The sequence below is a fragment of the Rhinolophus ferrumequinum genome, chromosome 21 (assembly GCF_004115265.2).
Source record: "Rhinolophus ferrumequinum isolate MPI-CBG mRhiFer1 chromosome 21, mRhiFer1_v1.p, whole genome shotgun sequence".
Classification (NCBI taxonomy): domain Eukaryota; kingdom Metazoa; phylum Chordata; class Mammalia; order Chiroptera; family Rhinolophidae; genus Rhinolophus; species Rhinolophus ferrumequinum.
This window is the reverse complement of record NC_046304.1, coordinates 24726062-24742406: the sequence shown is the minus strand read 5'-3', so window position 1 is coordinate 24742406 and position 16345 is coordinate 24726062. Positions and strand designations below refer to the sequence as shown.

Below are 16345 nucleotides of genomic sequence, written 5' to 3'. Positions count from 1 at the left end.
TGGTATCTATAGATTCAACCTATGGACTAAGCTGTTCAGAATAAGAAATATTGCAAGAATGGTTTCATGTAAATTTTCTTTAGAAACATAGGCTCCATATAAAATTTCCAAACCAATTATTTAAAATACAATTCCAAATATTTCTCCTTGAAATTCTGTTAAATGCCAAACTCAGAGGAAAACTTGAAGAAAATTGTTTGCTCAGGTGGGATTAAGGAAGCCTAATCTTCCTGAAAATATATTACTACAAAATTTTAAAAAGTAATTTATCGTACATAAACTAATATAAATTAATATAATTTAATACAAACGGAATACAGAAGTAAATAGAAATTTAAAAAGGAGTTGCCTGTCAACCACATGTTAGTTATGTAGGCATCATTTAAATTCAAGAACACTTAACAACAAGAATAAAGTGATTTCCTGGAGGATAACAAAGTGACCCTGGGAGAAGGTCACTTCTCCCAGAAAGTTATTCTTTCAGAATGGCTTTGCTATCTGTCTTTGCAATTTTTCAGAAAGTTATTCTTTTAGAATGGCTTTGCTATCTGTCTTACTCCATCTTTATAGGAAAAAAGCAAATGACCCAAAAGTTCATTAAAATGTGAGTCTTTCTCAAAACAAGTTCCAGAGTAAGTAATAGTTAATAAGAAATCAGTTACCGTACTCTTACCATTTGGAGCACATTGTGAAAAGAAGAGTATGAGATTATAATCCTTACTAGGGCAATGGTTATCGATTCTGGCTCCATAGTAGAATCCCATAGAGAGCTTTTAAAAAAAAAAAAAAAAAAAAAAGCCTGTGTTCTATTCCAAACCAAATAAATCAGCATAATTGAAGAAAAAGGTTAAATTAATTTAAGCCATTTCTGCTGGTATGGGCTCACTATCAGTAAAGCTGTGAGAAGATCAATATTATCTCTAAGAAATTGCTATGAAATCCATGGACTGAAGTCGAAATATGTGATTAATACTATAAACTGCTCAGGCCTAATTTACATTTCTACTTCTTTTGGCCAGCGGTCAGATTGGTTCTATTTTTCCATTGTCCATACAATTTTTACTTCCTTGGTGGATAATCCAATTTAATATACTGATGACCCCAAATCCATATTTAATGTAGATTCCCAGTTTTTAGTCTTTTATGTACTATGGTCACCATTTTTTGCCATATAATGCCCATGGTATTTGCTTAATATGTTTATATAAATAATTTTACCATTTTTATGTAAATACATGTATTTTAAAAGGAAACTTTATATCACTACCGTGTTTCCCCGAAAATAAGACCTAGCCAGACCATCAGCTCTAATGCGTCTTTTGGAGCAAAAATTAATATAAGACTTGGTCTTATATTGATTAAATAGAGAATCAATGCCACATTCCAGAAATAGAAGGTCAAAATAAAAATTAATTCAATGAAAATAAAATATATTATTAAATTTCAGCTAGTGTTACCTTCTGAAAACTGTTAAAAACAGAAATTTTCAAATGTTACATTAGCATATCAAGTATTAGATTAACATAATTAATGCCAAACTGAGACCCTTTTCTTGAAGTAATCCGAGGATTGAAAGAAAATTGAATAGTGAATAGCTTTTTCACTGTGAACTAGGGTTATTTAATACCCCAAATAATCTGGTACCTTTCCCATACTTTGAGAAAGTTAATAATTGACAGAAGATGATAACATTTGGATCTGTAATACAGAATGCGAATTTATATACGTTTGAATTTTTTGAAGTTTTTAACAATAAGGCTGTCTTGCTATGTAAAAAATTTTAATCCAGTAGAGTTAGTTGGTATGTAGAAAGAAACCTATATTTTTTTCTCATTCTTTTTGCCACTCTTTTGATTAAAGGCACTGGAGTTTTTTCAGAGCTGGCTTCTGAAGGATCTACATGTTGTTAGTATTTACCTTGCTTACAGATCAAAGAGAAGAAAGCATCTAATAAAATGTTGATACAATGTCTCCCTATTTTGGCTAAAATTAGGGATGCTATAATTGCATTAAAAGAAACTAAAGCATCCACTATGCTATTGCTATGCTGTGCCCTGGAGTTTGTATTTTAAATTTGATGTTTTTCTTGGGTTTCAGTTATTTATAAGCAGCGCCTTCAAGACCCACATCCATTGATCAGTTTTCTCTACTAAAATTCATGTCAGTGTTTGTTGAATGCCACCTGAGTTCTTTTACCCTTGCTATTGTCTTATCTTGTCAGATTCCTATGGGATCTTATTTCACTGGTTAGTCTCTTTAGTCTTTGTCTTCACCCTCTTGTTACAAATATCCTGATCTTTTCAAAGCACAGATACACATTCTCCTGGCACCTTCCCTCCTGCTTCCCCTTGAGTCTTATCTCTGTTTTTTTCCCCCACTAAACTTAGTATAAAATAGTTCTGTGTTAGCATTCTCTGCTTCTGGTACCCTATAATCGCCTGGTCTTTCTCTGATCTATCAGATTCATCGTCCTTCCCTACCTATTCTGTAAACATTGCTCTCTCCTTACTCTGCATATACCATTTTCTTGTGCTTCAGAAAGTCGATTGAACCTCACATTTTTGCATCCAGTCTCTCTCTCTGTCCTGAGCATTAGATTCAAATGTCCAGGTATCTCAAACCAGAATACCTCAAAACACTCATTCCCAAATCTATTCCATTCACCCATATATCTTGTCTTACAAAGGTGTCGTTTCTTCCAATCATGTCACCGCCTCATGTTCTACCTGGGAATTGTCTTTGCCCCTCTTTCATACACAGTCAGTTGTCTTTTTTTTTTTCCTTCACCTCCTACATCTCCTAAATGCATGTTCTTCTCTCCCTCTCCTTATTTCTGGATCTAACTTTATGGTTTAGTACCTCATCATCTCTTGCCTGAATTATTATAGAAGTCTTCTAACTTTTGTTCTCCCTCCAGTCCTTTCTGTACACTAGAGTTATTTTTAAAAATTGGATTATGCTAGTCCCCTGTTTTAAAATTCTTTAATAGAAAAATCCTGTCAATATAATGTTAAGTGAAAGAAAAAGAAACAATATGCTGTGTTTAAAATGTGACATCTGTTTAACAACAACCAAAATGATAGTTTACATTTCCTAAATTCTGGGCACTCTTACATGTGTCACTCATGTAATTGTCACAATAACTCTGAGGTAGATACTAATATTATCTTAATTTTACCCATGAAGAAACAGGCTTAAAAGTTGACATATTGTGAAAGGTCATAATAGCTGATAAGTCAGAGCCCTGCCCTTAATTCTAACTACATACTGCATGCTACTTATTTTTTTACATATACGTATATGTTTTCAGTCACAAGAAATAAAGGAAACACTTCAAAATGTCAACTATAATTAATGCTAAATGATGGTATCTGAGTACTTATGATAGATTTCTTCACATTTTTCTGTATTTTTACAGTGACAGTGAAATCTTTAATCATAAGAATAAATACTATTTAAGCTTTTTAAATCACAAAAAGCTTTCCATGATTTCCAGTTTTCAACAGAATAATGTCTGGCAACAGGAAAAGAGGAAGACCAAATATGGAGTGGATAGACTCCACAAAAAGAGCGCCAGGCATGAGACTGCAGTAGCTGAGCAGGGCTGTTGAGGACGGGACATGGTGGACATCCCTTTTTCATAGGGTTGCCAGGAGTCGGAGCCGACTCAACGGCATCTAACAACAACAAAGTCTAAATTACTTTATACGGCACAGAGTCCTTTACAGTCTGTTCCCAGTCTACCTTACCAATTTTATTTAAAAACACTTTTCCCTTTTGAAGAAATTAAAATTTAGTTCTACATTAAAATGTTTTGAAATGGCTGTAGCCAACTACAGGAGGATTTAGAAACCATGGATCATTTGGTGATTAATTTTTGAAGGCTGCATGGTCGTCAGATTATTAAATTCTATCTCTTTATTACTGACTTCATGATTTTTAGGATGCCAGTCCTGTTGTAATTGAGCCATCGTCTGTTCTGAATGGAGGAAAATATTCATTTGGAACAGCACTGCACTCTACAGAGCAGAGTGAAGATAGAATCGGAGGAGGCAGCCTCAGTTATGCGAACACCACGGAAGAGAAATTTTCAGACAATGTTTCTACTGCATCTGAGGCCTCGGAAACTGCTGGCAGTGGTAAGTATGACTTTCTTCCCACAAGGTTTAGTTAGGGTCAGTTCTTAAAGAAGTATACTTTGTCAGAATGGGCTTGGTAGGAAATTGGGCATCAGGCTTCCATTCACAGAAATAAGTTTTGAATGAAAGGGTCAGTTATAAGATTCTTGAAAACATTTTCACTGATTAAGCCACATCTCTCCATATTGCTATTAAATTATTTTGTCGATAAATTTAGATTTGGGAATTCAGTTTTTGAAAAAAATCTAAATTTCTATCTTCGAGACTCTCTAAAACCATAATCATACCTTCATTGGGTTAAATGCACTCTCATATCAGATTCTACACACATGTCAGGCCAGAATTTGGGGATTAGTTTGTTACAATATTAAGAAAGAATTCATAATGCTTCTCACAATCCCTTTGGTCTTTGATACATACCTAAAACTTAGTGGTTCTAAACTTATATGGAAGATGGTTTGGTGTTTTTGTGGCCTAAGTGAATTGAGTTTGATCCTTATCATTCTGCTGATATAATAGCAGAACTCTCAGTCTTACTCTGTTGTTATTTTATCTTTGAGATCTTTTCTCCTTTTCTGTGGAGGGAGTAGGCAACTTGGACAGAGCTAGCATTTTCTCTAGAAAGCTCTTTGTAGAATTTACTGCTTCTCTCTCCCCATCTGATATTACAAAGATCACTTAGCAGACCTAGAAGTGCTCTCTCTGATTGGCTTTAACACCAAGATTTTTTTCTTAACCCGATGTTATCTACAGGCTAAGCAGTGTCACAGATAGAAGGTTCAAAGTGATTGATGGCCAGAATGTTTACCTAAGATTAACATGTAGTTGAGAATTGAAATACCTTAAAATATCTAAAAAACTCGGTAATCTTTTTTCTGTGTGTATTTTTCTGTTGTAACAGTCATACCTTTCTTTCAAAGATCTATTTGGGAACAGTTTCTTCCCTCCCATCACTCTTCTGTTGAAGTTCTTCTTTTAGCTCTTTCTCTTTGGTTTAGAGACTTCTTAACATCCTTACCTACCAAGAACGTTTGGAACGTGTTTGTAGGTAGAAGAGAAGAATTATGGGAGACTGTGAGAGCCCAGCTACTTGGCCATACTTCTTCCTTTCCTATCAGAGGATATATAATTCTTGTTGTGAATTATCAGATATTGTAGGAGGCTGGCCAAAGTTCATTTGGTAACAATTTTTAAAGCTTTTATTCGACCTAGTGTTATGCTAAATGTTGTCCAGAAAAGAATATATCTGTACTTCTTGTCTTCTATAGATTTATCAAAATCTACTGTACTAACATGCCAACAGAAGAATAAGATTGGCCTAATACATTAAGTTCATATCCTCAAGCCAATTTATGTATAATAACTAAAAATGAAGAGATTCCATCCTCTTTTTCCTTATAGGTTTTCTGTATTCTGGCACCCCAGGGGCAGATATGTGTTTTGCTCGACAACATAATACTTCTGACAATAACAACCAGTGTTTGCTAGGAGCCAATGGGAATATTTTGTTGCATCTCAATCCTCAGAAACCAGGGGCTATTGATAACCAGCCACTAGTAACTCAAGAACCAGTAAAGGTAAGTTGACATCTACTTTAAATCACTCTCTTTCAGGTTGCTAATAAATTTCATTCTAGAGGTTTTAGAGCATAGCAGAACATTTGTGGTTCATTTAATTAACCTGTTGTGGATGTACATTTCTGTGAGAATATTCTGATTTAGTATTTGTATAGAAGCAGCATAGTGACCCTTGGAAATGTTGTTCTTACTTAGAATAACTACTGTGAAAAAGTAGTTTCACAAGCATATGGAATTTTTTTCCAAAATAATATTTTTATTGGCTGAAGGAAATCTATGAAAACCAGTCTTATTATTTCTGAATGCTCCAATGATTTTTTCAAATGATTTGCCTTTCAAATAAGTTCCCTTTTTAATTTATTTTGAAAGTTAAAAATAAAAATCTTTTAGGAAATTCAGTTTTTTCCAGTAACATGAAACTGAGTAGTGACATAGGTGTTCTTCTGTGTCTAGATTTTGTTAAAACACGAGACTGTAATATTAAAAATCAAAAATCAACATTTAATATTGATAAAAATCAACATTGTAATAATAAAAATCAACATTTCATTCTTCTAAGGCTACATCATTAACACTAGAAGGAGGACGATTAAAACGAACCCCACAATTGATCCATGGAAGAGATTATGAAATGGTCCCAGAGCCTGTGTGGAGAGCGCTTTATCATTGGTATGGAGCAAACCTGGCCCTTCCTAGACCTGTAAGTATAGCTAATAGTACCTTTTATAGGGAGCAGTCATAGATGGAATCTTTTATTACTTTTATATATGACTCTCACTGTCCACAAACTAGTTCTTACTTATGGTAGCAGAGTACTCAGTACCTGTTCAAATCAGTTGAACAAAATTTATTGAGTGCTGTATTAGGTACCAACCATACCATGATGTGTCTATAGGAGTGGTTGGTTTTTACGGAGTGGAGGGAATAGTCATTGGACTAAATAAAGTCGGGGAGTTATGAGGCTAGGCTATTAAATAAATCATCCACATAAACACAGACATTAGGATAATGCAGGGCTTAGGCTGGAGCAGACGTCTGAGAACCAGTGCCAAAAAGTTTAGTGAATGTAGGGGAAGTGGTGCATAGTTTACTTCTGAAACTGTTATTCTCATTAACCATCTAAGCATCGAGTGAGGGATCAGATTCATTTTATAGCTGTTAGTCTTTTTGAAAGAGAAATATAAGGAAGATCATAACATGATAACAGGAATTCAAACCGAGTGAATGAATTCTGGTCGTTGCCATTACTAGAGTGAGTCATTTAGAGCATAAGTAAAATGCTCTAAAATAATTTAAAGGACTTAGAATATGTAATACCAAATTTTAGTGAGTTAGCTATGCAGCAGTATTTGTTGTACTTATAAAGTAAATAGCAGGACTCATGCAATAAAATACATTATAAAAAGATTCTTTTGGTATATCAAGAAATACTGTCCATTATATAATATCCAAGCTAGAGCTTTCTTATACCAGAAAGGCTTTGCATAGATAAGATAGCTAGATCACTTCCAAAAAAAGAGTAAAAAGTCTGCTATAAACCTTAGCCTATTATTTTGATATTGATTTTGAGTTATTAATAATTAATGTTTACTGAAAGTTATGTTTAAGTAGAATCAGGAATTTAAGGCTTGCATTTGTTGGCTCCAAAAGGTTCCTATTTGGCATCAGGACTCCTAGATAGGTACATAGAAATACGAATATACATAGATAGGTATATTCTTTCTTTATTAGGAGGTAGGGTAGTCCTTGAGTTAGTCACTTAATTTCTGGGACTTTCCTACTCTATCTTAATATTGTGTATTTAGAGGAAATACACAGTTAATAGAGATAATTGTGTTTTATATATATGTATATATATATAGTTTGATGTTTTAGAGCCTGCCTGAATTCAGATTACCAGTGTTTCAATCTCTAAATCTTAGTTCCCTCATCTGTAAAATGGAGATAGCAATATCTACCTCATCAGAGTTGTTTTGATAATGAAATAATACATATGATTAGCACAGCATCTGATTCATAGTAAGTGGTCAAGAAATGAGTTTTTTTCAGAGCTTCACAAAAAGGTCATGTTTTTTACATTGACCAGATAAATATTAGTTTAAGCAAGCTGTAATTTTTGCTAGATTAAAGCTTCGTTTGCTGGCTCAATAGTATTTTTTGCTGGTTCTCTAAGTATGATGAATTTGCCTGATTTCAGGAAAAATTGCTGTAAAATCATTTAAAATATGGTATTCCCAGTTAGAGAATACTAAATATATTTGCCGTGGCCAGGTTAAAAATTATTGCTTTCACCTTCATACTTACATAAATCATGCTGTTTTCTTAAAAATTTAGCTTTATTTAATTTGCACATGTTGTACATGCTCAACGATAACAAATTAAGCAATATAGAAAAAAACAAAGAAGAAAATAAAAATCATGCCATATCCTCCTACTTAAGGGATAACCACTATTAACATTTTGGTGTGCATCTTTGCAAACTTTCCTCTGCATGTTTGCATACATACCAGGGGTGCCAAAAAAGTAGACACTTTGGTCAACATTGCTCAAGCAGTAGTTCGCCGTAATCATTTATATAAATGAAATATATGGACACTGATGGTAACCACTTTGAGCACCTCTTGTAATTGCAGAAGTCAAACGTGACTTGTATTCATCTTTTGTTATCGGTATATATTGAGTATTACAATTTTAATACAATTTTCCTTTCTTAAAATATGTATACATTTTTTTGGCACCCTCTGTATATAGATATGTGTGGATAATTTTATGAACTGGAATCATACCTGATGTTTTGTGATCTATTTTCAATCTAACATAGATGCTATGGACATCTTTCTAGGTTAATAAATTTAGACCTATACCATTATTTTTAATAATTGCATAGCATTTATATATGTTACCTACATATACACATGCATATGTACATAAATCATATTTATTAACCAATCACATACTGATGAACATTTAGTTTGCCTCTAGTTTTTAGTTGTTTAAAACAATTTTCTGGTGAATATTCTCTTTCCAAACCTGTGTGATGATCTCTTTAAGGTGAATTCCTATAAATGGAATTGCATCTATTGTTTGCTGGTTGTCATTGAAGTTGAACAAGGTCACAGACAAGAATAATTAAAATGTAAATAGATATGTATTTATGTATGTCTGTGCATGTGTGTATAAGAATTTGTTAATCTGTAATTTGCTCACAAAATCACTTGTTATCTTGGAAAGCAAGATATAATTATAAAAACTACTTCATTATCAGTTCAGATTCTGCCAAAAGTATGTTTTTATATAGCTTGACAACTACAGATGCTGAATTACTAATCTTTCCCAAAATCATACTTATAACTAAAATCATAAGAAATTACGGTTGGTTTTATTTACAGTGGTCAGTGCCAGTGTAAAAGTGGACAGCCTTCGTTTTCTTCCAGTGTTCTTAGAGAAGTATGTCAGGGAGCGCTCCTCTTACTGCTTTGCATTTAAATGGTTGTCAGAGAAGCTCCCAGTTGGAACTTTTCAAGTGCCGTGCTACAGCATATCAGAGTGTGCAGAATACTTTTAAGAAACAGTCCTACAGGTTTGGTTTGTAGCGTTGTTTGTATTTGGTTATTTATTGCCCCCTCATGATATTAAAAAGTGCTGTGTTACAGAAGACATTGGTTACATATGTATCTAACTCAGAAGTTAGATAAAACTTGAAAGTTTTGTTTCTTCTTTTATAGTGATCACTTTATATCTTCTAAAATAACAGGTGATCAAGAATAGCAAGACAGACATCCCAGAGCTAGAATTATTTCCTCGATATCTTCTGTTCCTGAGACAGCAGCCAGCCACTCGGACACAGCAGTCTAACATCTGGGTGAATATGGGTATGATGAGCCTGAGAATGTTTCCTCAGCATTTACCAAGAGGTAACTTAAGAATGCAGCAAGAATATCATGCATTTCCTTAAAACAAAACAAAACAAAACAAAAAACACAAAGTTGCTCAAAGTCTGGTGCCACTGTACCAGTAAATCACCTGTGGGGCTTAGATCTATGGTCATGCGCAAGACTAGACAGGAGAGAAGCAAAATCTCAGCAGCAAACTCAGAAGGATGGTTTCCTTTTCTGGTTTGTAAACATACAAAGCTAATAAATAGGAATAGATCTTACATGCTTTGTTTCTTTGAGAACAAGCCATTGAAAATTGTTTGCTTGACCTAAGTTAGCATCTGTCAAGTCAGTGACTTGTCTTTTTAACTCCACTCAAATTTTTAGAAGTAATTTCTTTGGCAATATCATCTTTTTTATTTGATTTTTTTTTTTCCTACAAAAACATTTTCATGCTAGGTCTGGGGAGCCTTTATAAGAAACAGGTAATACAAAGCAAAGGATATATTTTTTAAAATGAAAGGGACACATTTGCTTTGAAAAACATCAAGTCTATCAAAATGACAAATAAATAAGTTCCCATCTTAACGTATTACATGCAAAAAGTACCCCTTTGATTTCTCTATAAAGTTAAATTTTATTGATGGCCAGGACTTGCTTTATGTTTTTGTTTTGCAGATATTTTAAATTGTTCTTCAGCAGAAATAATGAGTTCACCCATTTAGTCTCAGAGTTTGTGTGAACAATTCCAGAATATTATTATAATTAATATAACTTAGAACGACATAGGAACCCAAACCAACCCTATAAGCACCATCCCTCCCTTGAAATCAAATAGCGTTATTTTAATGTCTTCCTTAAATAGTGTATATTTAGATAAATATTGAGATGGTTACACATATTGTTTGGTAGCAATAATAGCAAAGCAGAGAGGCCTCTGCCTAACCAAACTTTGTCTTTGGGAAAACATCAAAATCAAGGAACAGTGAACTAGAATCTCTATGAAATATTCTTGATTTAATTTGCCAATAAATAAAAGTATTTGCCTTGCTTCCGTGGCACCCATAGCACATACCTTTTTCAATTCTCTTTGAAAGATAACATGAGAGGCGAGATGTGTTGTTGCGCTTTTAGTAAGTATTATTTGCAACTCTTGTGCTGATCCTAGATTTTTGCTGCTCTATAAATTCCACTAGATTTGTTGACGCTATTCAAAAGCAGAAAATTATGTATAATAAGTGGCTGCCTGCTTAATGAGCTATGCTGTAAAAAAGTGTCTAGAATTCAAACAAATTTCTTATGTGGCTTAGGACAATAGAAATTGACTTGGACACTATACTTGCAAATGCTTCTGAATCTTAGAACTGGGTAGTCATTGTGCTCCAAATTTGTCCTTAATTTGAAATTTTATTCCTTACTAATTAGTTGTGAAATCAATCATTAATCATTTTGAAGTTTACAAAGATATGCTTTCTTGCTGTAATCTTATAACTAATCCTCTGATGTATAATTAAAGAAATTTGCTCTTTTGTTTTCCTTTAGAGATTATCCTCTGCTTACTGATAGTATAAGATTTGCTTTGCTATGTGTTTCAAATTGATCACGTTGGGTTCTGTTCTGCTATAACATAGTTTTTATCTTTCTCATTACTCAATTTATTACAGCTCTTTTATTTAGTAGGCTCTTTTATTTCTTTTGAAGTGACAGGTATACAAACCTTGCCACAGTTACAGTGACTTCAATGTAGCTTTTTCAACAGACAAATCTATAGAAGTCATTGTTTCTTAAATGATTTTTCAGCGTATTTTAGGTGATTGAATTCTTTTTAGAAGCTCTAAAACAGCAGATAATGGCAATACTTTTCTCCACTTTAGTAGGTGAAGACTCAAAGTACATTTAATAAGAGGAATAAAGCTAAGTCACCATTGAATGGGTGGAAAGCTACCTGAAATGTATAATTGTGCCCTAGATGGATTATATTCATGTTAGGTTTATTTTTGTTTTGGGTTCCTCAGTAAACTATAACCTCACATAGGCAAAGATGACTATTTTAAACTACAGCTTTTGTCTGGATTTTTGGCTGAATAGTTAACCAGGGTTTAGCAGATTGTTTTAGCAATCTATCTTTTATTTCCTTAATCTCTTGTCATTTCATCCCCCTTCTTTTTTGAAATATGTGGTTAGACTTGACATATTCTACCTTCACTCTTCACTCTTTTCCTTTATTGCCACTCTTTTTGTTTCCACCTTGAGCCTTTTAGGAATTCAAGGTCATGTCTGCTGTCATCTTATTGAGCAGGGAGGCCATATGATATTTACCCCCTTCTACCTTTCAGTAGGGCAATTTTTTGGATCATGGTAAGCTTCTTGGCTTCACTTTAAAGCTTTGGCCACATGGAGTCTATGCCTGCTTAGAATTTTAAGTAAAATTTTCTTGTGTAAATTGTACCAGTGTGCCAAGTAATTGGACCACTTAAAGACTGAGAGTGATGACATTAGTAATTCAAAGACAGTTTATTTTATGGAAGTGGATCAGGTGAATCCACTTATCTATCTGTGGAGTTCAAATCCAGTCCCATTTTATCTTCTCCATTCATACACTGAGTTTTGATTTTGCTATTGAATGTAACCCAACTGAGGGCAGTCAAGGTACTAATGCCTATTGTTTATTTATATTTGCCACTCTTCTGGCTTCCAAGTACAGTCAGTTATTTAGGCTTCTGTGATCCTGTTGCTTCCTTTCAAAGTTAAGGCTTTGGAGTCACTCGAAGATACTTAGGTCTCCTGTCTTTGTTTTAAAGTTTTATTTTAAAGCTTCTTAATTTATAAAATTATTTAAGCTCTGTTTCTTCTTTCTCATCATTATTTCCTAAAATACTGTGGTCCCCATTGCTGAGGGCAGCTTTTTTTTCACATGTGCCTTTTCCTTGTTGTGATTACTATGACCATAGGAAACGTACCTTCTCCGAATGCACCATTAAAGCGGGTCTTAGCCTATACAGGCTGTTTTAGTCGAATGCAGACCATCAAGGAAATTCATGAATATCTATCTCAGAGACTGCGCATCAAAGAGGAAGATATGCGCCTATGGCTGTATAACAGTGAGGTAAGAGGCATCTCAGTCATGAAGAGTACTAGTTAAGTGTTAAATCCATATTTCATGAGTATGGGATTATTGTCTACAGTAATTATGCTGAAAGTCATACCTAAGATCTCAGTGAAAATGTCAACTTTTAAGTTACTATATGCATACATGTAGATTTTTGTCACCTGGAATCTACAATACCACTTGATCATCAAGGACAGTACCATCTTACGATGATTATTGTTGTAAAGTAATGGTAAATATCTTTTTTTTTAACTAGAGTTTATTTTGGATTTGTTTTAAGGTAACTATACACATGTTTAAAAAAATTCAAACAACACTGAAGTATATAATTAACATTTCCTTCCTATTCTCTGACCCCTGTCTTCCGTTCTCCTCATAGGCAATGCTGTTAATTGCTTAATATGCAATGTGTTTTCAGAATATACTCTGATATTGGATCATAAATAGTTTAACCAGTTCTCTATTCCCTAGTTCCTTCTTTTTTACATCCTCCTTTGGTCACCATTGAGAGGCAGTATAGTATAATAGTTAAAAGCACAGCTCCTGGAGCCACACTGCCAGGGATTAACTCCTGGCCCTGCCACTTGGTAGTTGTATAACCACGGCAAACCACATAACTCTCTCTATCTCAGTTTTCTAATGAGTAAATGAGCAAATTTAATTTTTACGACTCCTTAAGGGAGTTGTTAGAATTAAATGAATTAATTGTGTGAGCACCTGAGACAGGGTGAGCCTAAGCAAAAATGTATAATTTTATTGTATGACATTTGGTTTTACATTTTCAGTTCCTAGTAAGTGATCAAGTTCCATCTTAATCACAAGCACATTTACTGAATTTCATACTAGATACTAAAGAAATTTTCTTTTCTGTAGACTCTTCAGAAAATCTAAATCTCAATGAATTTTGGTTTGATGAGTCTTCTTCTTGTCTCTCCAAAATTCTATAGAACTTTGTTTTATAGACATTAAGTACATGTTTATGAAGTATACATTGTTTTTCCCTCATTTTACCACCTAAATTATAAGTATTTCTGTACAAGTATAGTATGCCTGATATCCGTAATGTGGTTTATGTAACTACAAGAACATCTTTATTTCCATATTTGTTTCAAATTTAGTAATCAAATTAACAAAAACATTTCTTCCTCCATACACAGAATTACCTTACTCTTCTGGATGATGAGGATCACAGATTGGAATATTTGAAAATCCAGGATGAGCAGCACCTGGTAATTGAAGGTATAAGTGAAAGCATGCATCTGCATTAGATTTTTAGAGGAAGAATTTAAAGATTTAGTTAGTCACTAATCACTTAATAATTTTCCAACTATTATTTGATCATTTTATTCTTAATAGTAAAGAAAACCCATTAAGCCTTACATAATCCTACATATTTAGATTGCTTTAATAGAAAAACATTGCTGGCCAGGTGTGGAAACGGTGGGTAGAAACAAGTGAATTCAGTTATAAGTTTACAAAGCTTCTTAAAAATTTCAAGCTGCCTTTATGAGTTTGAGTAAGGAGACTAATTTTTTTTTGAGGTTAGTGGCGTAGGGTTTCATTCGTCATCAACACTGGTCTCTCAGCAACAGAGCTTATTTGTATAGTCATTCACACATACACTTACACACATGTAAAGGGCATGCACATGTCATTGAAAACTTAAAGTATGTCTTTACCCATCAAGATTTCATGGAAACATTGGTAGCTACCTGTAGATTAAAATGAATAGATTACTTTCACAGTTTAAGAAAAAATTGTAATAGTTCTAATGTATTAACTTTAAGAGCTTTACTTACTTGTATAGATGATTGAGTGTAATTTTGCTTCAGATAGATAATTGGAGGAATAGCTTACTAATTAATTCTAACCAAGTGACTATAATATTTCAAATATAGTCGGAATGGTTTCAGAGTCGGTTACTAAAACTGACTTGATTTTTTTTATTTTTGGTCTGGTTTAGAAATAACTTTTTTTTTTTATTTAGCAGAAGGAATGGAGTGGGTGTGGTTTCAAAGGAAATTAACACTTTCCTATCTGTCTTTCCAGTTCGAAACAAAGATATGAGTTGGCCTGAGGAAATGTCCTTTATAGCAAACAGTAGTAAAATAGACAGGCACAAGGGTAAGTGTCCAGTGTATTATTTTTAAAGAGATTATTTTAAAATTATTCTTTATTTTTCCTTCTCTCAACTATGGAAATATTAACAACTTTTGACTTTCTGGTCCAAAAATGGTTAAGACCCTCTCTTATTTTTCTTTTTCCTGAAGCATCAAATTTCTTTCTAACCTTGCATTGAAATACTTTATATATTTTTTAAAGACATAATCCTAAGAGGGAATTGTTAGAATTCTAAAAACACTCATAGCAATTAAAGAGAGTCATTGCTGCTTCTAGATTAAAAATAAGCCTGGAGTATCCTAATTGCCAGTGACACTCCGTGTAAAACCTCCTCCGCTTTAGCATTGCAAGACCAGATAGAGAAATATTAGCTCCATTTAGCTGATTAAAAGAGTTATGAAAACATTGCATCAAATATAAGTAACTGTTTGGTCTATGGCATCTTACTACAGCTAGGCTTTGATTCTCATATTGTTTGTTCCAGTTCCCACGGAAAAGGGAGCCACAGGTCTGAGTAACCTGGGAAACACATGCTTCATGAACTCAAGCATCCAGTGTGTTAGTAACACACAGCCACTGACACGGTATTTTATCTCAGGGAGACATCTTTATGAACTCAACAGGTAATCTTTCTTGAGTCCTTGGCCTTTTTATAACTTTGATATGAACCCAATATGACCTAAATCTCCTCTGTCATTACCATGGGAGAGAGAAGTCTGATTTGCTATATTTCGTATGATATAAGGACAAGGGGATACTTTTCTTGTTTTAAAAAGATATTTTGATGTGAGAAAACAGATGCTAGGCATTTCTGTGCCCACGTGATTGTGATTTATGAGAATCTTTGGCAATGAATTTTCTCTCAAACTTCTAGGACAAATCCCATTGGTATGAAGGGGCACATGGCTAAATGCTATGGGGATTTAGTACAGGAACTTTGGAGTGGAACTCAGAAGAATGTCGCCCCATTAAAGCTTCGGGTAAGCAGGTTAAAATAATGTAAAAATATGTAAGTCCTTAGCAGTTATTTGAGTAATTATTTTTCTCTACATGTTTTTTATGTTTTAACATTTTAGTTTTGGTTTAACTAATGTTTTGGTTTCTTCACTGGGCATAAACTGGATGTCAAATACTTTTACTTGTTCAAGTATATGCAAAATACTGTTATAGATGTAGTAAGTGGGTAGGGATAGATCAAAGGCACAGTCTAAATTTGGTATATGATTTATTTTACTAATCAAATATCATCTATATATGCAGTAAACCTTTCTCAGCTAGTCCATCACTATTAGCAGTGATAGATCTCTATCTGCAAGATAGACCTCTGTGTCTAATGATACTCAATACATTTTTAATATTACTATGGTAAGTTCTAGCTGTAGAATTTTGAAAAGTATCAGACAGAAAGAATGTAATTAATGGATAAAATTTCATGTTAGTATCATATGTAGTGAATTTTAGTGAAGTTAGGATTTTTTTTAATCTTTACTTAAAAACAAGGCAAAATCTTTTTAGGTTAAAAAT

At 33.5% G+C, this 16345-nt stretch overlaps 1 protein-coding gene across 3 annotated transcripts in view; it reads left to right on the top strand.

The window, feature by feature from the left end:
- Positions 1 to 16345, top strand: part of USP32 (ubiquitin specific peptidase 32) — a 165903-nt gene that overhangs the window by 127149 nt on the left and 22409 nt on the right. The window contains exons 13-22 of one of the 3 annotated variants that reach the window (XM_033090262.1): positions 3944 to 4139; positions 5541 to 5716; positions 6276 to 6416; positions 9471 to 9630; positions 10689 to 10724; positions 12543 to 12697; positions 13858 to 13939; positions 14750 to 14824; positions 15306 to 15444; positions 15696 to 15801. In XM_033090262.1, the coding sequence (XP_032946153.1) occupies positions 3944 to 4139; positions 5541 to 5716; positions 6276 to 6416; positions 9471 to 9630; positions 10689 to 10724; positions 12543 to 12697; positions 13858 to 13939; positions 14750 to 14824; positions 15306 to 15444; positions 15696 to 15801 (1266 nt within the window). The remainder of the gene's footprint in view (positions 1 to 3943; positions 4140 to 5540; positions 5717 to 6275; positions 6417 to 9470; positions 9631 to 10688; positions 10725 to 12542; positions 12698 to 13857; positions 13940 to 14749; positions 14825 to 15305; positions 15445 to 15695; positions 15802 to 16345) is intronic. The other 2 variants (XM_033090264.1, XM_033090263.1) reach the window with 2 other exon arrangements.